Raw genomic sequence first — 27,820 nt, 5'->3', positions numbered from 1 at the left:
AAGAAGCTGAGGATCAGAGAAGGTAGAGACCTGAGCAGGTTAGTGACCAAAGAAAACAAGTCACATGACTTCCCTGAGCCTCTATTTTCTTAGCTGTGCAATGGGTCCACTAGTAAGTCACAGAGCTTTTTCAATATCAAGTGATATATGTTAACATACTCATGTGATCTTAAAAAATGCAGTAGAAAAGTTTTTCTTTTTTTAAAAGAAGTTAAATATATTAACCAAGTGGTTAATACTCTTGGTAGAATAATTAGAAAATACGGAGAAGCATAAAGAAGAAAATGAGTATTTCCTATTATCTCACCAACCCCAAACATTCACCTGAAGTGTTAATTGTCCAACCATTTTAAAAAGCAATTTGTTAATATGTAGTAAAATCAGAGGTGTGCATTTCAGAATGAGGCAGCAGTTCCAAGTCCAGTGTTCATTACTGCATTGTCTGTAGCACTGAAAACAAATTGGGAGTAACGTGAATGTTGGTCAGTATGGGAATAGATTAATTTTGGGGTAGACGGCCGGGCACGGTGGCTCACGCCTGTAATCCCAGCACTTTGGGAGGCCGAGGCGGGCGGATCACAAGGTCAGGAGATCGAGACCATCCTGGCTAACACGGTGAAACCCCGTCTCTACTAAAAATACAAAAAATTAGCCGGGCAAGGTGGCAGGCGCCTGTAGTCCCAGCTACTTGGGAGGCTGAGGCAGGAGAATGGCGTGAACCCCGGGGGGCGGAGCCTGCAGTGAGCCGAGATCACGCCACTGCACTCCAGCCTGGGTGAAAGAGCGAGACTCCGTCTCAAAAAAAAAAAAAAAAAAAAAAAAAAATTGGGGGGTAGACATCCAAAAGAATACTCTTTGCAATTAAAATAACTAAAACTAGATATGTAACATTTCAAAATCGCAGTGTTGAATGTGGAAAAGAGGTTACAAAAGGATTCAAACATTATAAATTGCATATTGTTTGTGAAAACATATGTTAAATAATACAGTAAAAGAATAAAAACATAGAAGGAAACACATGAATTTCAATCTTGGGGGGTGCAATATATTTATTTATATCACAAATAAAATATTTGTAATTTTTTAAAATTTAAGTAGAGAGATACACAATTTTTTTGCCTTTTAAAAGTTGGATCATATTGGCCGGGCACGGTGGCTCACACCTGTAATCCCAGCACTTTGGGAGGCCGAGGTGGGGGGAATCACGAGGTCAGGAGATCGAGACCATCCTGGCTAACACCGTGAAAGCCCGTCTCTATTAAAAATACAAAAAATTAGCCAGGTGTGGTGGTGGGCGCTTGTAGCCCCAGCTACTCAGGAGGCTGAGGCAGGAGAATGGCTTGAACACGGGAGGCGGAGCTTGCAGTGAGCAGAGATGGTGCCACTGCACTCCAGCCTGGGCAACAGAGTAAGACTCCATCTCAAAAAAAAAGAAAGCTGGATCATATAATATACATTTTTTTTTTCTTTTTTTTGAGTTGGAGTCTAGCTCTGTTACCCAGGCTGGAGTGCAGTGGCTCAATCTCGGCTCACTGCAACCTCCACCTCCCAGGTTCAAGAGACTCTCCTGCTTCAGCCTCCTCAGTAGCTGGGATTACAGGTGCCTGCCACCACGCCCAGCTAATTTTTGTACTTTTAGTAGAGACGGGGTTTCACCATTTTGGCCAGGATGGTCTCGATCTCCTGACCTCATGATCTGCCTGCCTTGGCCTCTCAAAGTGCTGGGATTACAGACGTGAGCCACCGCGCCCGGACTCATATACATTTTTGTTGACTCTGTATTATAAGCATCTTTGCGTCACTAAATACACTTCCTCATTGTTTTTCCTGACCCTCCTAAGTCGTTCTGTTCCAACTTAATTGTATTTTCTTTTATTTTTTAGACAGAGTCTCACTGTGTCACCCAGGCTGGAATGCAGTGGCATGATCTTGGCTCACTGCAGCCTCAACCTCCCAGGCTCAGGTGATCCTCCCACCTCAGCCTCCTGAGTGACTGGGACCACACATGTGCACCACCATGACCAGCTAATTTTTGTATTTTTTGTAGAGACAGGGTTTCACCATGTTGCTGAGACCGATCTCCAACTCCTGGGCTCAAGAGATCCTCCCGCCTTGGCCTCCCAGAGTGCTGGGACTATAGGCGTGAGCTTCTGTGCCCGTCCAATTGTATTTTCAAAGAGTTCTAGAAAAAGCAAAATTGCTGAATCTTCCTTTTCAGATTTTATAATTATTTTCTATTTATTCATTTATAATTGTCACAATTTTTTCTAATTCATTTATACTATATTTGACCCCGAAGGAGCTCATAACCTAAGAGCAAAAGCAAAATTCAAGACACACAGAATTCATCTAATTTATGAAGGAATTCCCCAAAGTTTGGGAATTCACAACGTGAAACTTTTATTTACTTTTACCCAAAATAACCATGAATCAAGCAAATGTCTGGGTTGGAGAGAGGACTCTCCCATTACCACTGCAAGAAACGAGTCACTGACTGCCGCCCACGACCCCATGTCAGAGGCCGTAGTTTTGTCAAAGGAAGGTGGTCTCGGGGCCTCTAGAGGCCTCGTCACGTCCTCTGCTGCTGCACACATTCCTGTTCTGGCACTTGAGTTAGAACCTTTAACCCACTTCTGCCTAGTGTTCCATTATTGGAACACTAAGCATGTGGGAATTATTTATATCCTCCTGCTCAAAGTCATCACCAAGGTCTGATTTTTCACTCATGCAAAAATTCAAAAAATTACGCTCTCCAGCATAAATGGGTTAAGAAGATAATTACAATTCTCTACCATCATAGGCCTTCCATTCCCTAATCTGTAACAGGTAATGTATCCCTGTAGAAGAATCTAAACTGCTGCTCCACCTCTCTGCTTTTGTTCCTCCTGCAGAAACTGCCCTATGGGTAGATTTGTAAACTATCAATGCCCTTATGTGTATCAAGAGCATGTCTCCCAGGTTTGAATGGGAAACGTAAGGCCCGGGAAGTGGGCTTGGCATCCACCTGGCTCCCCTCATTCCCACCTGGGAATACGTTGGCACAAATGAACTTGCAGGAGCTCTCAGGCGCAGCTTCCATCCCCCCTGCGGGTCTTTAACCGGTGGCTGGAACAGCTGGTCTGTAATGCAGGGTAAGGTTGTGCAGCCTCTGGGAGAGGAAGAGGAAATCAGGTGGAGAGGCCAAGAGAACAAGGCCAAGGAAAGAGCTGGGGGCACACAAGCTTGGGGGAGCCCTCTTTTGTCCTGACCAGCTGAGTGACAGGCAGGTCACTTAACACTCTAGCTGTCAGCTTTCTCATCTATAAAAGGAACAGTTAGAGAATTGACCCTTACACAGTTCAATTCATCTCTGTTTATTGGTATTCAATGTAGGAGAGACTGCATAGGAATCAATGAGGTAGAGAAGATCTTTCAACAAATGCCTTGGATACAACTGGTTAGTTATTTGGAAATAAATCCATTTAAATCTTCACAGAGGACTGTAACCAAAAATAAGTGTAAGATGGATCGAGTAGCTAAAAACAAAATTAACTATAGAAAAACTAGACTAAATGAGTGAACATTTATCAGTTTTCTGCAGGATAAGAAATAAGGGTAGAAGGAAGCCCTGAGTTCTTTCATTATGAAAGAAATTACAGTTCTTCATCATAATTTAAACCTCCAATAAGCTAAGAATAAAAATAAACAAACTGAAAAAGTTGGTCACTCTAAATGGAATAGGCGAGATGTTATTCTATTTAAGAAAGCAATATGCAAAGGATAAAGGCGCAATCAATAAAAAAGTCATGAAGGGGAAACAGCATTTAATAAATACTTTAAAACATGCAGCTTCATAGCCATTCAGAAATGCAGTTTAATGTAAGACTGTATAAAGATTTAATTGTGTTTTTCATTGTTTTTAAATGAGAATTCTTATTGCTGACAAACATGTAGTGAAATGCGTATTTATATATATTGCTAGTAAGAATATAAACAGCTACAAATATTTTGGCAATATTTGGCAATACAAACAATTTGTCAATATTCACCAGGTACCTTAAAATGTTTGTTTCTGGAATGCAGAAATGTTGTTTCTGGGAATATATTGCAAAGAAATAACCCAAAATTCAGGAAAAAAAAGGTTTGTGCCCAGAATTGTTAAACATTGCACTGTTTATTCTTGAAAAAACACAAGCCTAAATATAATAATGAGGCAATTAGGTAATAATTATGATATGTCTAGTATAACTACGAGAAGGACATTTATATTCTAATATGGCAACTGAATATGATTTCATGTTAAAGGCTAGAAAAGAGCATATAAAGTAGATTTAAAATAAAATCTCAACTACTGTATATTTATTTTTAACTTTTAAGTTCAGGGGTACATGTGCAGGTTTGTTATATAGGTAAGCTTGTGTCATGGGGCTTCTTGTACAGATTATTTTGTCACCAGGTATTAAACCTACTACCTCTTAGTTGTTTTTCCTGATCCTCTCCCTACTCCCACCCTCCACCCTCTGATAGGCCTCAGTGTGTATTGTTCCCCTTGATGTGTCCATGTGTTCTCATCATTTAGATCCCACTTGTAAGTGAAAACACGCGGTGTTTGGTTTTCTGTTTCTGCGTTAGTTTGCTAAGGATAATGGCCCCCAGCTCCATCCATGTTGCTGCAAAGGCCATGATCTCATTTTTTATAGCTGCATAATATTCCACGGTATATATGTACCACATTTGCTTTATCCAGTCTACTATTGATGGGCATTGAGGTTGATTTCATGTCTTTGCTATTGTGAATAGCTGCAATAGTGAATAGCTGTGAATAGCTGCAGTAGTACTACAATGAACATAAGCGTGCATGTGTCTTTATGATAGAGCGATTTATATTCCTTTGGGTGGATAACCAGTAATGGGATTGCGGGGTCGAATGGTATTTCTGTTTTTAGGTCTTTGAGGAATTGCGACACTGTTTTCCACAATGGTTGAACTAACTTACACTCCCACCAATGGTGTATGTGTTCCTTTTTCTCCGCAACCTCACCAGCATCTGTTATTTTTTGACTTTTAAATAATAGCCATTCTGACTGGTGTGAGATGCTGTCTCACTGTGGTTTTGATTTGCATTTCTCTAATGATCATGATGTTGAGCTTTTTTTCATGTGTTTGTTGGCCTCACATATGTCTTCTGAAAGGTGTCTGTTCATGTCCTTTGCCCACTTTTTAATGGGGTTGTGTGTTTTTTCTTGTAAATTTATTTAAGTTCCTTATGGATGCTGGATTTTAGGCCTTTGTCATTTGCATAGTTTGCACATATATCCTCCCATTCTGTAGGCTGTCTGTTCACTCAGTTGATAGTTTCCTTTGCTATGTAGAAGCTCTTTAGTTTAATTACATCCCATTTGTCAATTTTTGCTTTTGTTGCAATTGCTTTTGGTGTGTTCGTCATGAAATCTTTGCCCATTCCTCTGTCCAGAATGGCATTGCTTAGGTCATCTTCCAGGGTTTTTATAGTTTTGGATTTTACACTTAAGTCTTTAGTCCATCTTGGGTTAATTTTTGTATATGGCATAAGGAAGGTGTCCAGTTTCAATCTTCTGCATATAGCTAGCCAGTTATCCAGCACTATTTATTGAATAGGGAGTCCTTTCCCCATTGCTTGTTTTTGTCAGCTTTGTTGAAGATAAGATAGTTGTAGGTGTGTGGCCTTATTTCTGGGCTCTCTATTCTGTTCCATTGGTCTATGTGTCTGTTTTTGTTCCAGTACCATGCTGCTTTGGTTACTGTAGCCTTGTAGTATAGTTTGAAGTCAGGTAGCATGATGCCTCCAGCTTTGTTCTTTTTGCTTAGGATTGCCTTGGCTATTCAGGCTCATTTTGGTTCCATATGAATTTTAAAATCGTTTTTTCTATTAATAGTACTGTGAAGAATGTCATTGGTAGTTTAATAAGAATAGCATTGAATCTGTAAATTACTTTGGGCAGTATGCACACTTTAACGATATTGTTTCTTCCTATCCATGAGTATGGAATGTTTCTTCATTCGTTTGTGTCATCTCTCATTTCTTTGAGCAGTGTTTTGTAGTTCTCCTTGTAGTGATCTTTCACTTCCCTGGTTAGCTTTATTCCTAGGTTTTTTTTTGTTTTTTTTTTGAGACAGAGTCTCGCTGTCACCCAGGCTGGAGTGCAGTGGCACAATCTTGGCTCACTGCAAGCTCCACCTCCCAGGTTCACTCCATTCTCCTGCCTTAGCCTCGCAAGTAGCTGGGGCTAGAGGCGCCCGCCACCATGCCCGGCTAATATTTTGTATTTTTAGTGGAGACAGAGTTTCACCATGTTAGCCAGGATGGTCTCGATCTCCTGACCTCACGATCCACCTGCCTCGGCCTCCCAAAGTGCTGGGATTACAGGCGTGAACCACCATGCCCGGCCAGTATTTTATTCTTTTTTGTGGCAGTTGTGAATGGGAGTTTGTTGCTGACTTTGTTCTTGGCTTGTCTGTTGTTGGTATATAGGAATGCTACTGAATTTTGTTCATTGATTTTGGGTCCTGAGACTTTGCTGAAGTTGTTTATCAGCTTGAGGAGCTTTTGGGCTGAGACTGGGGTTTTCTAGCTATAGGATCCTGTTATCTACAAACAGGGATAGTTTGACTTCCACTCTTCCTATTTGGATGCCCTTTATTTCTTTCTCTTGCCTAATTGGTGTGGCCAGGACTTTTTTTTTTTGAGACAGAGTCTTACTCTGTTGCCCAGGCTGGAGTGCAATGGCACAATTTCAGCTCTCTGCAACCTCCGCCTCCTGGGTTCAAGCAATTGTCCTGCTTCAGCCTTCTGAGTTGCTGAGATTATAGGCTTGTGCCACCACACCTGACTAATTTTTGTATTTTAGTACAGATGGGGTTTCACCATGTTGTCCAGGCTGGTCTCGAACTCCTGACCTCAAGTGATTCACCTACCTCAGCCTCCCAAAATCTGTGATTACAGGTGTGAGCCACCATGGCCCGGCCAGGACTTCTAATACTGTGTTGAATAGGAGTGGTGAGAGAGGGCATCCTTGTTTTGTGCCAGTTTTCAAGGGGAATGCTTCCGGCTTTTGCCCATTCAGTATGCTGTGTTGGCTGTGGGTTTGTCATAGATGGCTCTTATTATTTTAAGTAACATTCCTTCAGTACCCACTTTATTGAGAGTTTTTAACATGAAGGAGTTCAACTACTATATATTTAAAAATAAAAAAAAGCCTCTGAAATGGTTTTATCTAGCAAAGGGGAGGGGAAAGCTTTATGCATTCACCAAAGAATAGAAGAAAACAAACCAAAATGTTGTCAATAGCTGTTCTAGGTGGTAAAATGTCTACATTTTAGAATTGTACGCATTTTGTATAATGAATTACTGTTATAATGGAGTGACTTTACCTTTCAAGAAATTCCTGGCTTTGCCTAAGTGATTTACACGGCGAGTATAATTTCCTTTAGTTTTACTGGATTTGTGTTTTAACAGGAGATTCTTTGTTCTAAAAAAAGTCACCTCTGTGTTCCTCAACCGACATCTGAGTTCCTCCTCTACAGGGGATTCCGCAGGTAATTTGCTTTTATTTGAGTTATTTCATGTCAGTTTAACATATTGCCTCATGCAGTTTCAGTGCTGGTAGGAAGAGGACTCAACTTGGCTGCTTACAGCATGTAATGGTATGGAGAGCAATCTTGTGGGTTCATCTGCGTGGATTTTGCAGGGAGAATAACTTGGTGCGTCATCTGCCCTGTGCTTAATATGATGGGAAAGAAACACAGGACTTTATCAGTTTATGCTCTTACTTTTGCGTTGTCTTTGACAGTTCGGTGTTACCACTATGAAAATTAAATTATGTTAGGTCATCTAGAGACTCAGATGGAATCAGTATTTATTGAGCATTGTTCTGTAAGAAGTGGAGAGGGTGGAAGTTATCCTGGCCCAGGGTATTTTACTCAATAAGTGCTTTAGTTTATTGGGCGTGGTACTTACCACTTAAAACCTAGCAAGGGGCTCTGTAAGAATCCCCTGTGCTAGGCCAGGTGCGGTGGATCACCTGAGGTTGGGAGTTTGAGACCAGCCTGACCAACATGGAGAAACCCCGTCTATACTAAAAACACAAAATTAGCTGGGCGTGGTGGCACATGCCTGTAATCCCAGCTACTTGGAGGCTGAGGCAGGAGAATCGCTTGAACTCGAGGGGTGGAGGTTGCAGTGAGCCGAGATCACTCCATTGCATTCCAGCCTGGGCAACAAGAGTGAAACTCTGTCTCAAAAAAAAAAAAAAAAGAATCCCCTGTGCCTGTGCTCAGCAGTCTAATGCAATGTTAATATATAGTAGAACTTAAATATGAATCAATGAATTTTTACCTGAATAAATGAACGGGTAGCTCCTTGGATGGGAACCTAATGAATGAATATACTTCTCAATGGACGAATGAATGTATGCGTGAATTAAACAACTGTGTCCTGGATTCTGCTTAGAAGTTGGAAAGAACCTCACCATTTCTCCAAGCATCTTTTGCTCTGAGCTTGATGACTGAAGTAAGAAAAGAGAGAGAAAGCCCTGCCACATGTTTGATCACTGCTGCTGCTAATGAAGCTTTTCGAGGAATAGCCAGTCTGTAATGCCCTCAAAAGCATCCTTCATATCCTAGTACTTCAGTATTCTTGTGGCCATTTTTCAGAGCTATCTAGAAACAAAGATACTGCAGGTCAACTTATTTTGGGCACTCGAAGCCAGCAATTCTGTCAATAAATGATTCATGTCAGAAAAGCATGTAAGTGCATTTGTTTTCTACTAAGTCTCTCTTCAGGTCCATTATGCATGAATCAAGTTGGGGAAGTTGCCTGGGTTCATTTGGCATCCTTTATGAAAATCAAAGAAATGAGAGATTTAAAATCCAGCCATATTGATTGTCCCGCCTTCCTCACACTCCTTACCAGAAACTAGGATTGGCAATGACAGGATCTCCAAGAACTCAAGGATTGAGGGCACGTCACGGACAGTGAGGAGGAGAGGGAGGGGCCCACCAAAGAGAAAAGAGCCCAGGTTCTGGTATCTGAGATGCAGAAGAAAATGAACGGCCACTTGCTTATGTCCCCCTAAACTGCTCCCCTGAGCAGTCCCTCGCTGAACCACCCCACTAAAAGTGAGCTTCTGTGGCCACAGCAGAGGCAGCAGAATGCTTCCTCTGAGCTCTACTCTTGGCAAGCCCTCTAGGGTGCTGAATGCCACACTAGTGTCCATGAATCAGAAGCACTGTGGTTAAAGGCACGTGCACAAGTGGCCCCATTTCCCATTTTCCAGAACCATAAAATTGGGATTGATGTCCGACACCTAAGCATCTGCCTGCAGAAGGCTTCCACATCCATCACCTCCTGAAATCTCCCACCACCCCTGTGGGGCCAGCGTGCATGTCAGTATGTCCTATTGACAAAGGAGGAAGCTGAGCACGGCAGAGGTGACGTGACCAAGGGGATGAGGATCGATGATTGAGAATCACACTCAGGTCCCCTGACTCTAAATACTGGCTACCTCCCCGGCTGCATTTATTTATTCCACCATGAATACAGTCGCAATTTCTCGGTTCCCAAGGAGGTTTCTACCCTGGTTGGCACAGGCCAGTGCAAAATAAGTTGCCAGTTGGTGCACGGCTTGCTAGTAGGCATGTGTGCGAAATTAAGTTAGCATTTGCAGGAGAGTTCTCATGCCCACGTGCTTTTGCTACGTGGCCTTTGGCTCTGGTTGCTGTCACTTCGCATCTCCTTGGTTTTCTGAGATAGCCTGTCTCTGACACTGGGACTCCCCAGGCCTGGGGTTTTGGCCCATCTGTCTGTGGTTGGTGACCTTCACTGATTAGGAGCTTTGCTCAGGGGGCCAAAGACAGTGTTCCATCCTAGGCTAAGTGGTGGAAGGTATCACTCTTACTGCATCAGTTGACCCAGACAGAGTAGGTGGGCTAGGCCAGACCAAAGGGAGAGATGTGTGCAACCTTATCGGCCTTATTGGATCAGAGATGTCAGAGAATGCAGTTCGCGATCTCTGTTTGATGGTTCAGTATTATTATCCTCATGGTTTCCTGGCCTGTCCGCCCACACAGCATCAAAATGTGAGTTTATTTAGCCATAATGGAGCCAGCTTAAGGGTTGTAGAGTGCTGAAATACTGAAAAGATTACGCTTGTAACCCTTTCCCCAATGGTTATTAAACATGAAAATACTAACTGATAAAATAAGCTTAAGGAAACTGCCAACATTTTAAATTTCGCCATAAACCTTAACTTTAAAGGCTTTTTATTATTTGTTTTTGTTGTATTTTGAAATATTAAAGATCAGATTTTATTAAAAAGTCTTCTTTGGTGCCATGATTTGCTGGTGATGTAGGAACGTGCTGTCTGCACTGGTGTCAGCCCCGTCCTCACCCCTGCCCGGAAGACTTCCTGGTTCTTTGCAGGAGGCAGACGGCACTGTGACCTACCTGTTCTTTGCGTCTTAGAATCGTGTCCTCAGCTCCTCGCTGTAAGTCTGTTTGAGATCAGGAAAACACAGGTATATTCAGAGAGCACCAAAGTGATGAGGGTCTTGGTCTTCTCACTACCAGTTTTTACTCCCTTCCACAAGGTGGAAACAAGCCCTACATCGAATATGCAACTCATTTCTTCAATGAGATTTATGTAGGGAATTGACAGTTAACCTGGTATTAGGAAGAGAGCCTCAAAACCAATGACTCTGAACTGCCTTCCTCTGGGCTGGGAATAAGGACATAATCATTTCATTAAAACTTGTGAGTGGGCTTTGAGGGTCTTAGGGTCAATTCAGCTCAGGTTCGCCCTGGAGATGAGTGGATGTCAGGATAAAAATGTCCACCTGAGGAAAATCTTACTGAAATAAACAAACGGATCATGAGAGCCGCAGTGGAGAAGTGAGTAAGAAAAGCTGGTGATGGTTGGGGGCCAGGGAGAAGGGGTCAAGGGAGGAGGAGACCGGTCAGCCCAGGAGGGAGGCAGGGGCTTCGACTGAGGGTTCTTCATGCAGCCGTTGTGCCGTTTCTGTGCATTCCTGTGTGTAATTGTCACAGCACGGTGGGAGGCAGGGCATTTCACCTCTGTTAGCAGATGCAGACCTGGAGGCTCAGAGAGCATAAGCTACTGACCCAAGATTACACAGCTAGGAAACAGGGCCTCTCCTGCAGGCTCTGGCCACCCAGGCTTGTGGTGGGTCAAGTGCGCAGAATGGCCGAGGCTCTGACGTGAGCTGCCGGTCCTGACCACGTTGCCTTGGTGATGGTGGGGGCAGAGTGGGAGGTGGTTTAGGTGCTGAATAAAGCTCTCTCTTTTTGTTTTTAGTGCCGGCTGGGGATGCCAGCCACCTCACGCCTGCTTCTGCTGGCCCAGGGCTGGGTCTTGGGCCATTTCCCCACTTTGGTAACCCCAGGGGGAGAGCTGCCCCTTCACTGTCCCCAGCTCCTGTGTCGTTCCAGCCCTCACAGGCTTAGTATTGAGCTGACAGCGACGGCCACGTAGCAGCAATGACGATGATGAAATTGACAATTTCAACATGCATTCTGCCTTCTTTCCATGTTTGAAAAGATTTCATTATTTTTTTTAATTAAAAAAATTTTTTTTTGAGACAGAGTCTGGCTCTGTCTCCCAGGCTGGAGTGCAGTGGCGCAATCTCCACTCACTGCATTCTCTACCTCCTGGGTTCAGTCAGTTCTCCTGCTTCAGTCTCCCGAGTAGCTGGAAGGCACGTGCCCCCATGCCCGGCTATTTTTTGTGTTCTTAGTAGAGACGGGGTTTCACCATGTTGGCCAGGCTGACCTCGATCTCTTGACCTCAGGTGATCCACCCACCTCGGCCTTCCGAAGTGCTGGGATGACAGATGTGAGCCGCTGTGCCCGGCCAAGGTTTCCTTATTAACCAGAATATAATGTTGTGGACGTTTCCCCTGTTTGGAAGATTAATTTTTCTCATTTCTGTTTGGATTTATCATATTGGATTTTTCATCAGGAGTTGATAAAATTTTTTGGAGATGTTCACAGACTGAGCATAATTTTAAAATATGCCTCTGCTGAGCATTGTTTAAAATAGCTCATACTCCCTCGGTTGTTGGAAATGCATCTAGCCAGCTGGCACCCTCGGTTTGTGTACCGACTCTGAGGTCTGCACCCTCCAGCCCCACAAGGCTGTGGGCGGTCTGGATGGGGTTTGGAGGTTGTGGCCTTCTACTTGGAGAAAAGGTGCCACTGAGGCTTCCCAGGACTGACTGTGAAAGGGAAGTCGCTTAAATACTCATGAGCACCCCAACAGTCAGAAACAAGACCATGGTCTGAAATCCCAGGTGTCCCGGAAGGCTGAAGTTCATGAAGTCTAGCATGCTGGGCTTCTTGTCTTACAGGCAGCGTTAAGAGTGTGAGACTGGTTAAAAGCGTGAGACTGGCCCAGGCCGGGCCCCCACAGTTACTCACCGTTAGCCCTTTACACTTCACCTCCTCTAACTAAACCTCGGTTTTCGCATCTATAATGTGAGAATGGCAATACCTTCCATAGCGGGTTTTTGTGAGAACCAATGGGATAATATATGCTAAACATTTCTTATACTGATGCTGCTGCACTGGTTACGATTCAGAAGCCCTGTGATGTTTAACTGTAAACATTTTCGGCCAGGTGCTGTGGCTCACACCTGTAATCCCAGCACTTTGGAAGGCTGAGGCAGGCGGATCACTTGAGGTCAGGAGTTCGAGACCAGCCTGGCCAACATGGTGAAGCCCCATCTCTACCAAAATTACAAAAATTACTCGAGCGTGATAGTGCGCGCCTGTAGTCCCAGCTACTCTGGAGGCTGAGGCAGGAGAATTGCTTGAACCCAGGAGGCGGAGGTTGCAGTGAGCCAAGATTGCGCCACTGCACTCCAGCCTGGGCAATAGAGGGAGACTCCATCTCAAAAACAAACAAAAACAAAAACATTTTCACCTCATAGCAGTTAAAGCTACAGAAAGCCTTAGAGAACACTTAATTTCCCTCTGCCTTACTTCTTCTCATGACAGAATAAGTTACCAAGGTTTTCCATCTGTGTTTGCTTCTGAGTCTAGCTTTCTGTGGACTAGGTATAAAAGCTCTGGCCAATTTGTTTTTCTCTCACAAGCTACTCAGAACCAACTATTAAATATAAACTTAGAAGCATCACTTTTCCATAGACCTGAGTTTTTATCATGGAACAGTGGGGCTTTGAAGAGGGACTAAAGGTTATTTATTAGAGGACATAGTGAAAAAGTTAAGTATGATTTATGGTTTCTTCAGAGTTTGGTTTGTTTTAACAGACATCATGTACTGGACAAAGGACTATTCTATGAAATTTTAAAATACGTGAATTTTGTATAGGCTTCTGCCATATCATGAGATGATGATAATTTTTTTTTTTTTTTTTTTTTTTGAGACAGAGTTTCGCTCTTGTTGCCTAGGCTGTAGTGCAATGGCACGATCTCAGCTCACTGCAACGTCCACCTCCTGGGTTCAAGCAATTCTCCTGCCTCGGCCTCCCGAGTAGCTGGGATTACAGGCGCCTGCCACCACGCCCAGCTAAATTTTGTATTTTTAGTAGAGATGGGGGTTTCACCATGTTGGCCAGGCTGGTCTCGAACTCCTGACCTCGTGCTCCGACCACCTCAGCTTCCCAAAGTGCTGGGATTACAGGTGTGAGCCACCGCACCTGGCTGATGATGATGATTTTTTTAATTGAGGACTATGTTACTTAGAGCTCGTCCCAAATACAGTTAAATCCAGTCTAGAATACTTTCTCTCCTGTTTGGTTGTAGGAATTAGGCCAACCGAACTCCAAGGGAGCCAAAACTGAACCCAGCCTTGTCTGCCAGGAGTGAGAACTGAGCACCTTCCTCAGGCCTGCACAAGTTAGTTGCCGCCCTGGTGGAGACTTTGGCCACATTCATCCAACCTGAAGGAGTGCTGGCGATCTGAATGTAGTGTGTGCTGGACACCAGCTCCCTCATTCCTCCTGGGACTATATCCACTCCCCTGTCCTCTGTGGGCACCGCAGTCCCTGGGGATTCTGTGTCCTGGAGACCAAAATATTGGTTCAGAAACAGAATCTGCCAGCTGTCCCCACTTTAGCTGTGCTGCTGTCTTTGCCAATCCCTGAAGTTTTTATTTTTTTTTATTCGTCTGGTTAACCTGGGCCACTTGGGAATCTTCTCTGTAGATGGGAGTTGGGGAAGAGTGGCAGAGCTGGATCCCTTAAGCACTGTTGAGGAAGAGTGCAGTGGCACAGAGGAAAAAGCTTGCCTTGGGAGGGCATCTGTGTGTTTGACTTGGAAGGGATCTTGGAGTGCCCCTTGTCAGCTTCTTCCTAAGGATAAAGATGCTGAAGCTGTAGTCTTGAACCCAGCCCAGGCTTCCAGGTGGACAGACTTGTGTGTGTGTGTGTGTGTGTGTGTGTGTGTGTGTACACAAAGATAACTGCTGTTAGTGTTTTGGTAAGGCTTTCTTTTCTTCCGGTTTTTTTTAAGAGTTGTGATTATTTTCTCCACATGATTTTGTATCCTGTCACTTAATATCATAATGAAAATGTATCCATTTTACTACAAACCTATTTTAGTGACACTTCACCTATTCCATTTGGTTGGTCTTCCATAATTCAGTTTTTTGTTTCCTTATGTCAGAAATACAAATTGTTTCTAATTTTTGGCATTGGAAACAGTAGTGGTTGAATATCTTTATACATAGGGAATTTTCTGAAAGTTAATTTTGTCCTTAAGATAGTCAGAAATTGGTTTACTATTAAGTGGTATGAAGCTGTTTAAGGCCCTAATATGTGTGTGAAATTGCTTACTAAAAAGATGGATTTGTACTCACACTGAAGCTAGGAGTCCCATTCTACCTCATCTCTGTAGAATGGAGTATTATCATTAAAAACAAAAAGCCTAGTTTGGAATGTAAAAAGTAGTATACAATAATTTGCATTCATTTCTTTGATCTCTTTTTGTATGTTCTGGATTTTGAGCTCAAAAGAGCTTCAATAATGTGTTTAGATTTTAATGATGATGCTAAAGTGAGCAGAAGCATTATTTCAGCAATTCTTCTTGGACTGATTTCTTTGGAAGAAAGAAAATTGTGCCTTTTCTACCACCCTGACCTGGATGAGTGCTGCAGTGTGAATCTATATTAAAAACAAACAAATAAATACCTTTTAAATCCAGCTAGTGGCAGAGTTAATCCCACTTCAGGTTTAGCCTGTCTTCCTGAGTATGACTGAAGTTCATGCTTATTTAATAGTTTCAGAATTTTGAATAAGACAGAATATGAAGTCTTAACTAAGGTTATCTTGTTGCCTAATTTAATGCATTAAACTGACAGCTCTCTGTACAGAGAAGGATGCGGTTTGGATTCTTTCATGGGGAAATTCTGAGTTTTCTTTCATTTGCTTATGTTTTCACCAACATAGGCTGGGCAGCATATGGTACCATCTGCCTTCCACCATACATAACTCACTTCAGGAGTCCCATCGACCGAAGGCTGTGCTGGAGAGTGTATGCCTGGCTGTCTGTGTCTGTAGAACTTCATGGTAGAAATGGTACCTGAGAAATTCAGTGCTAGAGTGAGAGCGTTTGTCTCGCTTGCACTTTAACATATTCTTATGTGTATTAATTAGTCCATTCTCACACAGCTAATAAAGACATACTCAAGACTGGGTAATTTATAAAGGAAAGAGGTTTAATTGACTCATAGCTCTGCAGGGCTGGAGAGGCCTCAGGAAACTTACAATCATGGCAGAAGGGGAAGCAAACACATCCTTCTTCACATGCTGACGGGAAGGAGAAGTGCCGAGCAAAAGGGTGAAAAGCCCCTTATAAAACCATCAGATCTTATGAGAACTCACTATCACAAGAACAGCATCAGGGTAACCCCTCCCACGATTAAATTACCTCCCACTGGGTCCCTGCCACGACACGTGGAGATTATGGGAATAACAATTCAAGGTAAGCTTTGGGTGGAGACACAGCCAAACCCTATCACCTCATCTCCATCCCACGCTTTGGGAAGATTACATAGTTAAGGAAGGGAAAGTACACGTGGGTGCTTGTGACTGCATTATTTCCCATTTCTGAGTCACTAGCAGAAAAGTATAGGTTAGAATGAAAACATATGGGGGAGGATGCTTTAACACTTTACAGGTAAATTAAAGGCAATGTCTTGATCTAGATACGTACAGAAGGAAAACTGAGTTGACGACCATCTCATTGGCTTTCCCAGGAGAGATGAAGTCATCTATCTTAGCTGCTCCTTCTTTGCCTTCTTGCAAATGATAGAAAAATCCCCCATTACTTGGGTGCTCCCTGTTCCAGGCATCCTGGCAAGTGTTTCAAATGCTTTACTATACTTGATCCTTGCAGGCACCTCATGCTGAAGTTATTGTTCTGATTTTACACATGAGGAAAGTGAGGGTCAAGTAAGTTAATCAACTTCCATAGCTGTGAAGTGGCCAAGCCTGGATTTGTAGCCAGACTGCCTGACTCTCAGTGCCCTCTCCACAGCGGAAGCTCCAACAACTATGCTGCATTCCGCCCCCCACCCCCCATTACCCCCTCACCCCCCCGACACACAGCAGTGCTTGGCTTCTGGGTGGTCTCGCGTTGCCTGCACATTTCAGAATTTCTTTTGTCTGGTGCTTCGGATGATCACCTTTCTGCTCACTTTAATAGAGCATGCCAACCCTGTGGTCCTTCCTCAAGTTAGCAAGCAGTGTACCCTTTCTCCCTCAGAGACTGGCAAGCATCTCACCTTTGTGGCATATGCCCATCATCTGCTCACACCTAACCTTCACGGGGGCTGGGAAACGGAGTCTGTCCAGTTCTGTGCCCAGAATGGGGTGGATTTCGTTCTCGTCATAAAAAAGGACAATAAAACACAGAGAAGAAAAGGAGATCAGCCATAATCCTTCTGCCAACATTTAGCCACTATTAATAGATAGTTATAGATATAGTAATAGATGTAGGTATGAATGACATATATGCACACATTATTATTTTACAGTTAAGAATTATACTTCTTTGTGAACTTTTCCCACTCAGTGTATTCTAATATTCTCTAAAGGTCTATACCCGCTGACTTAACCCCTTTGGTACACTGTTGGCTCATAGTCAACATCCCCTATGTATTTAATCCCCTTTGTCTCTCCCATCCTTATATGAATGACTCAGTTTTTACATCCAAGTGATGCTGAAGGAGACTCCTTTTGGTATTCAGTAGGAAACCTTGCTAATGTCAGTGACGGTTACCTACCTTCTCAAATAGCCATGAACCCCTTTCACACAGACCCACAGCCAACACTTTTTCAATATGTGCCCTTGAGGACTGCCAGAGACTTTGCCAAATGATTGGCTAACTTCAATATCTACTAATCTACCAGTGGCCTGGGAAATAAAGGTAATTTGGATTAGATTATTCTCCTTGAACCTGTTGTGATTCCTAGCGATAACTGCTTTTTGTCTATGTTTTAAATGCTGGTGCAGTCATTTTCAGGTGATGTATATTGAGCTCATGGGTCAGATGCGGCCTTCTGGAAAATTCCAATAATATATCCAGATAGGGTTTCCTGGCATTTTTCCTATTCTCTATGATTTAAAAATGTCTTTGTGTTTCCACAATCCCTTTTGCATGTTGCCTTAGTTCACTGGGTTGTGGTTTGTCTGGGACTCATTATCTGGAGAGAAGCCTCCCCTGCCTTTTATTTATTTATTTTGTTTGAGATGGAGTCTCACTCTGTCGCCCAGGCTGGAGTGCAGTGGCACAATCTCGGCTCACTGCAACCTCTGCCTCCCAGGTTTAAGTGATTTGCCTGCCTCAGCCTCCCGAGTAGCTGGGATTACAGGCACCCACCACCACGTCCAGCTATTTTTTTTTTTTTTTTTTTTGTATTTTTAGTGGAGATGGGGTTTCACCATGTTGGCCAGGCTGGTTTCGAACTCCTGACCTCAAGTGATCCGCCTACCTGGGCCTCCCAAAGTGCTAGGATTATAGGTGTGAGCCACTGCTCCTGGCCTCCCCCTGCCTTTCAATGCTTTAAGCCCTCATAGGGTTGCCTGTCTGCCCCCAGAGGTAACTGTGCCGGCCTCTGTAGCCAGATTTCTTTGTGTGAACCTGTTGAAAGAGAATTCCCAGTAGGATTTGGCCTCCTGCACTCCCATCCCTAGGGTCTCTCAAGGTCATGGGGTGTATTTCAGGAAAAAGTAAAGGTTAAACGCTGCTTCTGAGCTCACTGATGGGAAAACACCTGCTGTTTCATTTCATAAGTATCAAAACCCAGAAAAAGGCAATACATCATCTTTGCTTTGTCAAGCACATGAGTTCATCATTTTTGGCCTTGATAGTAAGAAACATCTTTTTTTTTCACAGAAATATGGCATAGCAGCAGTTTCCTAGTTCTCTGTTGATTTAGAAACTCCATAAGTACCGCACTGATATGCTCAGAAACAGCATAAATTCTTTGTCATATTCTTGCCTCATATAAGCCACTGAAGTGGATTTGCTGGAAAGACTCTTTCCGTCACATTCTAGGTACTTGCAAAGCTAAAAGGGAAATAGGCAAAGTATTTTTAAAATGTTTCTCTCCAGCTATTTTCATCGCTGGCCAGATATTTATACCATCTTTCCTCAGCATGACATGAAATTGGCTAATTGCCACGTTAGAAGAGAAAGTGCTGTTTTATTCAAGGTGGGAAAGATGCTGATATGGTTTGTATCTGTGTCCCTGCCCAAGTCTCACGTTGAATTTGTAATCCCCAGCACTGGAGGTGGGACCTGGTGGGAGATGATTGGATCACGGGGGCGGAGTTCTCATGAATGGTTTAGCACCGTCCCCCCTTGGTACTGTATAATGAGTGAGTTCTCTTGAGATCTGGTTGTTTAAAAGTGTGTGCCACCTCCCCCTTCTCTCTGTCTCGCTCTTCCTCCTGCCTTGTAAGATGCCCGCTCCCCCTTTGCCTTCTGCCATGAGTAAAAGCTTCCTGAGGCCTCCCCAGAGGCAGAAGCCTCTGTGCTTCCTGCACAGCCTGCAGAACCATGAGACAAACCTCTTTTCTTTATAAATTGTCCAGTCTCCAGTATTTCTTTATAGCAGTCGAGAATGGACTAATCCAGATGGGTCCCCAAAACGTCTGTCTGGAATGAACTTAAGATGTATGTCACACGTTTGTCCTCCAGACATGCCCCTACATAATTCAGCCATGTTTCTTTTAATAATCAGCCCTCATTCTAAAGTCAGTTAAATTATTTAACAACTCAAGCACTTCTCACCTGGTTCTTCTTCAGAGGATGCCTTGACTATTCTTGTTTTGGCGTTTGCATATAAATTTGAGAATCCGCCTAAGTTTCACAAAATCAAAAAGCAATAGCCTCCCTGGGATTTTGATTAGAATCTGTTGTCCCTTTTTACTGATAGAAAAACTGAGGTGCAGAATAGTTAATGTGCCCAATATAGGGTACCAATAGACAACGAATAAGAGAGAAGGCAGAGCTGCAAACTTGGGCAGTTGAACTCTCAAGCCCACATGCAACCACCCCACAGCAGGCTAGGAAATGGGTCTTGAGGACAGAGGTGGAGCTGAAACTCAAGACCCAAAACAAACCAAGCCTTGTCTGATTTCTCTTTAGGCTCATCTGCTTGGGGTTCCTCTTCACACTTCACCAATGCCGTGTGAGACCCTTGTTCATGCATTGCTAGTGAGGGTTTTACCCAAGGGCACGGTAAAATTTCAATTTACCTTGAAATTTTATAAGGAAAAAAGAATTCTTAATTTTTCTTCCTAATGCCCTAATATTGAACTGGACACTGAGGAAGGCAGCATTTAACCCCCTGCATTTCCGACGTCAGCTGGCTTCCTTTTCTTAGTGTAGAATTGGCAAAGCAAAGGATTCGTCAAGTAATTTACAAACGCTAGACCCCAGAAACCTAGTGAAAAACCCAAGCTTGGCCTGGCCTGATTGTCTTGACACTATTAGTGGCTAATCCGGGGACAATGGGCAAATTGCATGAATATTCAACATCAAACTGTTACTGCTGCCAAGCTGCAAACCCATGTAAACCCCTCCTATTTATGTGGCTCCCAAAGTCAAGTGCACTGAGCGGGGGCTGCCAGCTTAACGCCTATTCCTCAGTGGGAGCCTGGGAGTGTTGAAACTCAGTAAGCAGTTTTCCAGCCTGGAAATATCTGTGGAAATGCCGTCTGCAAAAGGCCAGAGATGTGATGATTCAGACCCTGCAAGGCCTGGATTTGTGCCAGAGAGTGGAGCTTCTGGGGCCTAGAGAATGGGATGTCTCAGTGGAGCTAAGATGATTTCAGAGAAATCAGGCCAAAAGCTTCTTCCCATTTCCCTCCTATCAGAAATGTATAGGAATCTTGCAGGAATGCAGCTTGCCTTCCAGATAGTCCCAGTAAGTGCAAACATGCCTCCCTGTGACTCTCCATATGCCCAAAACCGTCCTCAGAGCCAACCTGCATGACCCAGGAGTGACTGCACTCAAAGCTGTGCTGTCTTCTGCCCTTGGGGGAATTTCTGGGCTGCTCTGCAAAAGGGAGTTGTGAGCCCAAGAGGGCTCCCGCCTCACATCTCAGAAGCAAAACACCCCTGACACGTGCAGGAGAAAGAGTTCGGAGTTAAAACTGAGCCCCAAGATCAGTTACCGACTGTGGCAAGCTTAGGCAAGTTGCCCAGCCTCACCATTGCCTCAGTTTCTTATTCTGAAAAATGGGATGATAAGAATATTCATCTTGTGGGATTCATCGGAGCCTTAAAATGAGATCATATGTGTGAAACTCTTACAGATGCCCCTCAATTTATGATGGGATTACATCCCGATAAACCCACTGTAAATTGAAAATATTGTAGGTCAAAAAGGCATTGCATACACCTCACCTACCAAACATCATCATTCACCTAGCCTGCCTTAAACCTGCTCAGCACATGTACGTTAGCCTACAGTTAGGCCAGATCGTCTTACACAAGGCCTATTTTATAACAAAGTGCTGAATAGGCCATGTAATTTATTGAATACTGTATTGAAAGTGAAAATCAGGAGTTGTAGGGCCTTGAATTAAAATTTCTCTGAATGGATATTGCTTTTACGCCATCGTAAAGCTAGAAATTTTCAGTGGGGCCAGGCACGGTGGCTCACGCTTGTAATCCCAGCACTTTGGGAGGCCGAGGCGGGCGGATCACGAGGTCAGGAGATCGAGACCACGGTGAAACCCCGTCTCTACTAAAAATACAAAAAAAAATTAGCCGGGCGTGGTGGCGGGCGCCTGTAGTCCCAGCTACTCGGAGAGGCTGAGGCAGGAGAATGGCGTGAACCCGGGAGGCGGAGCTTGCAGTGAGCCGAGATCGCGCCACTGCACTCCAGCCTGGGCGACAGAGCGAGACTCCGTCTCCAAAAAAAAAAAAAAAAAAAAGAACAAATTTCAGTGGAAGGATAAGTTGAGGACCATCTGTATACAGATTGTTCATTATTAATAAAGATTGTAACAATTTTAGGGTCTCTCGGCTATTATTGTTAGAAAGTTTGTGGTGACATTAGGCGTCTTCCTGGGGTAATCTGCCAGGCTCTTCTGCTTCCAGGAAAAGCGAGTCCGCTGCCCTCAGCTTTCCTTTTCATCAGAGTATTTGAAACTCCTGCCCTTTTCCTCAAAGGAAACCGTTTATTTCCCAAACTGTAAAGTCATTTCACTACTCTGTTTTGAGCTGGAGACTGATTACAGGACTGTGAATCTAACTGTATGTATGTGTTGAGTTTCTTTCTGATTTGAGAACCCTTAAGGATGTGTGTATCTGTGTGTGTGTGTGTGTCTGTGTGTGTGTGACCGGGGTGTGGTGGGGGTAGTTTTCTTACCTTCCTAGTTACTTGTATTTACTGATATCCTCGAAGTTGAGCCCTTGTGTACCTTCACTAAATCATTCTACAAATATTTTTTAAAATAAAGCTCCCACCCTGTGCCAATGGTGGCTCTCATGTGCTGGAGAAACAGTGGTGGTTTTCAAGTAAATGCCTCCCTAGTCCCAGTTGCTTGAGGGGTGGCACCCACTCTGGGAATGTCCTCGTCCTTGTCCAGGGCAGGCTTGACTTCAGGGCAGTCCTGCTGGAAGTGAGGGGTGAGCAGGGATCTGGAGGAGGAGAATGAGAGGAGGGAGACGGCGTGGGGCTGGGGATGAGAGAATGGGGATCAGGCCGCGATGGCAGCAGGAAGGGAGGCCAGATTTGCGGCCTGTCCTGTGGGCAGCCGTCACTCAAGTGGGACCCAGGGCTCCGTGGCTGGCTCAGCTACTGCCCAGCTGGGAAGTGGTGAACCCTGGCCGAGTGGCTCCACCTTCCAGGCCTCAATTTCCTCATCTGTAATCAAAGTACCAACCTCAGAGGATATTGGGAGAATTAAAGGAAGGATCATTGTTAAAGGGCTCAGACCATGCTCGATGGGAAGTAAGCACTACATCAATGTTTGCATAAAGATACATCAACTAACGCACAATGAGTTTAACCTCAAGTGTATATTTTTCTTTTCAGGGCACCTTTTTTCTGACTCTAAAAGCATGTCGTGTTTTTGCTAACATTTCCTATTTGTTTGTGTTTTAGACGCCTTCCTGAGTCCTGGATCTTTCTTCCTTCTGGAAATCTTTGACTGTGGGTATTTATTTCTGAATAAGAGCGTCCACGCATCATGGACCTCACGGGACTGCTGAAGTCACAGTTCCTGTGCCACCTGGTCTTCTGCTACGTCTTTATTGCCTCGGGGCTAATCATCAACACCATTCAGCTCTTCACTCTCCTCCTCTGGCCAATTAACAAGCAGCTCTTCCGGAAGATCAACTGCAGACTGTCCTACTGCATCTCAAGCCGTAAGATACTTAAGATTCTATATTTTCGTCTTCATTGTGGATGTATCAGAATTATGGCTCTTGATATGGATTCACTAGGCTTTCATTGTGTGCTGAGCTGTTTTTTTTGTTTTGTTTTTGTTTTAGGTTTCAAATGGCTATTTTGTTCTCAATCCCCCAAAATTATTTTTTGAATGAATAATGCCAGTAGCTCAAAATTCAACAGCCACAGACAGGTATACTATGACAAGTAAATATGCATTCTGTTAGTTTCTTTAGTTCTCCTCAGAACCAATCAGTGTTACTGATTTCTTAGTTATCCTTACAGAAATAGTATACATATAGCTCTTATACTTGTAAATGCATGTGTGTCTTTCTGTGTATGTATCTATATAGATACGTATACATACATATATTTTTTTAAAAAACTAAGTGGCAGTATACTATATTGTATTCTTCCTTGCCTTTTTTCTTCAGCTTTTTATTTTGAGATAATTGATTCACATGAAGCTGTGACAAATAATACTGAGAAATCCTGTATACTCCTTGGCCAGTTTCTCCCTATGGTAGCATCTTGCACAACTGGAATAGCATATTCCAACCAGAAAATTGACGTTGATACAATCCACAGCCCTATTCCTATTTCTCCACTTTTAAGTACACTCATTTGTGTGTGTGTGTATGTGTCCGTGTATGTTTGATTATGCTAGGCTATTTCAAACATGACTAATTTGACTGGCCTGAGCTTCAACAATTGAAAAGATGAATGAGTGTATTGGGACATCTAGAAATGCATTTTGCTATTGATTTTGATTAGCCTTAAGCCTATATCTATTCTTAAAAGTAGAGAATGCAGTGTGATATTAATAATGATATATGTGGGATGAATATATTTCAAAATATGAGCTTTTTTTTTTTTTTTGAGACAGCATCTCATTCTTTTGCTGGAGTGTATTGGCACTATCTCGGCTCACTGCGAGCTCCACCTCCCGGGTTCGTGCCATTCTCCTGCCTCAGCCTCCCAAGTAGCTGGGACTACAGGCACCCGCCACCACGCCTGGCTAATTTTTTGTATTTTTAGTAGAGACAGGGTTTCACCATGTTAGCCAGGATGGTCTCGATCTCCTGACCTTGTGATCCGCCTGCCTCGGCCTCCCAAAGTGCTGGGATTACAGGTGTGAGCCACCACGCCCGGCCAAAATATGAGCTTTTTAAAAATTTGTCTATTAAAAAATATCAGCTATCTAAGATTATGCCAAGAGTCCAAAATTATTGGTACATTTTTGATACCCTTTAAATAAAATGATCAAATTTGAATTTGAATCAAGACAATTCAAGCTGTGTATAACTATCCAAATGGATTACCACTGATCCAGTCTTATTTGTTAAACTTCAGAATACTAACTTGTAAGGGAAAAAAAGTCATAGACATATCTCTATTTATGACTTTTTTCACAACTCAGAACTTGCAGATATGCCTGATAGTATTTCGGATATAGTTTGAGTGCAAGACCTTCCATGTCTTGTATTACAATGCTTTATAGAAATATGTCTTGAAAGTGTTCATAAGATCCTAAGATTGAGTTATAATTGTAAAACAGCAACATTAGTCTATTTGTCTGTGGCCTATTAACCACCAATTCAATCCAATACGATGCAATGTACTTTTTCCTTGTCATAGACTTCACTCAACATTGGTCTCCTAGTATGTATGCTTCTACAGTGGTATAGAAAAAGGAAAAACTTGTCCAACAGGGCAGAGACAGTAGGAGATGATTTGGACAGGAACTGTAGCTGTTTGAAGAGAGACGAGTTTGTGTAATCAAGGGAAAGGAGATAATTGACTGAGATTTAAAAGATGTTTATAATTTTAATGTCTTTTTACCCTCTAGCAGTTGGTATCTATTTAAGCAGAATTTAAATTTAACAAAGCAATGCTGATTATGCTTTTTCATTGAAACCTGCATTTATGTGACTTGCATGCACCTATGGAGATTCCAAAATCTGTTAGTTTGCAATATGAAATCCTGTATGTTTCTACTGTCATAACCCCTACCCAAATTTCAAGTGGATGGTTATGAATTGGGTTTCTCATTTGGAGTTAAGAAATAAGAAACAGGATTTGGAATCAGAGTCCACAAGAGTACTCTATTTTTCTTTTGATTGATGGTAAAGACATGCTAAGTTTAGAGCAGGATTGTGGAGATACTTTTCGCAGGATGCATTAGCGTATTTGTTTCTGGTGGAAATTAAGATGGGCAACAAATTCAGAAAGCAAGGCAGATTTTTATCCATCACAAATTAATTAAATTGTTTAGAACAAACTCCAAATGAAACTCAAGAATTAACCATATAAGACAACTGGCATCTCAATGCCAGGTGCAATGAAGGGTAGGCAGTCTAATTTCACTGAAGAACCTAGAAGCACCTCCATCCAGGTATACCCAGTGATGCTCTGTGCCTTCTTCCCCAGAGGAAGTACCTCCATCCAGGTGCACCCCAGCAATGACCTTTGCCTACGTCCCCCGAGGAGGGCTTCCTAGGGCTTTGGGCCAAGCAATAGTAGATGCATTTTTAAACAATCTGAAGTGGGAAGAGAAGATTTCTCCCTCTAGAGGAGCAGTCCTGGCTGCTGGAAAAAGAGAATACAGTAGAAAGAGAGGGTGATGATCCTGGGTGGCTCATGGGCACCTCATGGTGATAAGCCAGTGCAAACTATCCCCAGGTTTGAGAGAATCCTCACCAGGATTCTCCATTTCTGGTATCCCCATAGGATTCTCTTTTCCTGCTTCCTTTTCCTTGCTCTAGATAACTGACAGACTTCCTCTGTCAATTATTTCACAGTAACCAAGGCCATGTAAAAAGAGTGTTTAGGAAGCCTTGCTGGGCCACTGGTCAGCCAGAGGAGGAGACAGTTTGTGGAGAATTCAGCAGCTTAACTAGGAGATGACTCTGCAGCGTCTGTGCTGTAACTCTTCTCTGCTTCCCTCTGAGTTAAGATAGAAACTGTTCATGGCTTTAATTGTGTCTTCTGGCGTATGAGTCACTCTGAGCTTAGACAGTCATCAGCATTCATGATTTCCAGCTGATTTTCTAAGGAAAAGGCAGAAAAAAATGTTTCCTTGAGACACGGAGCCCTTCCATCTCTGTGTTCGCTTTTATCTAGCAGAGCTATATCTTTGTCTCTTTTCTCATTAAATATTTGTTAAGAGCTTGGTGTGTTACCAAGTAAGTTCAAAGCAGTTACCAGCCCTGGCATGGTAAAGCTCTCATGCAAAAGGCCACGCTGATATAAAAGACAAATAGAGACAAAACAAGCAGTAAAGACAGCCTGGCTAACAGCAGGACACAGCGAGACACTGAGCAGAGAATTTTATTCTAGTGGCAGCAACCAACCTCATGAATAACAACTTGAAAGTAATGTAATCTCGATGGATGATTTTTAGAGGGTTGCTTTGTCTTATTTTTGCCTAGATTTGTAGGCAGAAAAGGCCAAGTCAGGCTGGCTTGGCATGCTGAAGGAGGAAGGGAGGATGGAGCCAGCTTCTTTAAGGTAAAAAGAAGGAAGAAAGTTGGAAGAAGTGGGGTGAAGGGTGAATTTCATTGCCTTTCCACTAAGCAGGATATGCCATTTAATCTCTAGGGAAAGGTGGCCAAGACTGGCCTTTTTTTTTTTTTTTTTTTTTTTCCTCTCTGACATTGTGGGTTTCAAAACAAAACTGACACATTAGGAGAATCTATTAATGTCAGGGTTAAAAAAAAGAAAAAAAGGCAGGGGATGGGAAGGATTGCCGATGACCTAATTGTCTTGGAAAGCGCCAGTGAAATGAAACACAGTGGACACCGCCCCCACCCCGCACCCCCAGCCCTGGTGCCCCGCTTCCAAATTCAGTGTTGCTGTGAACAGGCTCTATGAGCTGGAGCCTGCCACTGAATATTCCTGGACTGTGACGCTTATGGTTTTAAACGGCTGTTGGATGCACAGCTACACATCTTCCTTTAATGGGGAAGGCCACATGGTGGCAAGAAGGGAGTGAGAATTTGGAGTGCCAGCCTGCGAAATTACACATCCTGCCTCCCCTGCTACAGGCTGCGTCACCTTTGGCGGCCACAGAAACTCTCTGAGTACAAATAACAGGGCCAATTACCATGGCTGCTTCAGAATGCAGAATGAGATACTGTGTCTGAAAGTGCTTTAGAAATTCCTTAAAGTACATCAAATTTAGGATGGAAATTGGAATTTGTGTCCATGGAAGGAGGAAGAGTGGCGGGGGTTGGCAAGGGTGTCTTGGTCTTTTTTCCCATTGGTTCATCACTTGGACAGGTAACTTCAAAACCCTCAGCTACATTTGAAGTAAAGGGGTGGAATAGAGTTGACCAAGATTCCAATAGTTTTCTAATAAAGGGTTTCGAATTTTTTATTTTCCTCTTGGGAAGTTGTTGACTTCCTTTTCACCACCCCCACCGCACCCCACACTTGATGAGTGCCGCTGTATTTGTATAAGGCTCACAAAAGGAGAGTAAGCTCTATATTGCCTCTTACAACACTACTGCATGTAGTGGTGAAAATGGTATCTGTTTCTCGCTGGAATAATAATAAACATTTGTAACATACTTCAGGATGTATAAGTCACTTCAGATTTGCTACTCGAGAAGGGATTTGGCAGTGGTCAGGAGACCTGGCAGAAGTTGGTCTGCTCCTATCTGGAAGGTGGGATCGGGGCCTGGTAACAAGTTAGGAACAGCGGCAGCAAGGGCTGTACATGCAAGAAGGTTAGGAGCTCCGAGTTGCTGGAGAAACTGCAGAGCAAGTCATGCGATTACCAGAACCTGTCTGAAATTACGGAGAATGGGAGTCCTCAACTCTGCTTTCCTGAGAGGAAGCAGATATTCCACCCAGCCAGAGCCTTGGGGCAAAAAGGCAGTCAGGTCTTCCATCTGGGTTGGGGACTTGTGCT

General features: G+C 43.3%; 1 protein-coding gene across 3 annotated transcripts in view; it reads left to right on the top strand.

The window, feature by feature from the left end:
* AGPAT4 (1-acylglycerol-3-phosphate O-acyltransferase 4) overlaps positions 1-27,820 on the top strand; it is a 198,686-nt gene that overhangs the window by 66,183 nt on the left and 104,683 nt on the right. For all 3 annotated transcript variants that reach the window (XM_030809940.1, XM_030809941.1, XM_030809942.1), the window contains one exon: positions 22,621-22,883. In XM_030809940.1, the coding sequence (XP_030665800.1) occupies positions 22,706-22,883 (178 nt within the window). In that variant the 5' untranslated portion in view covers positions 22,621-22,705. The remainder of the gene's footprint in view (positions 1-22,620; positions 22,884-27,820) is intronic.

The sequence above is a fragment of the Nomascus leucogenys genome, chromosome 3, assembly GCF_006542625.1.
Source record: "Nomascus leucogenys isolate Asia chromosome 3, Asia_NLE_v1, whole genome shotgun sequence".
Taxonomy (NCBI): Eukaryota; Metazoa; Chordata; class Mammalia; order Primates; family Hylobatidae; genus Nomascus; species Nomascus leucogenys.
Note: the sequence above shows the minus strand (reverse complement) of the source record. Positions and strands in the feature narration are given on the sequence as shown.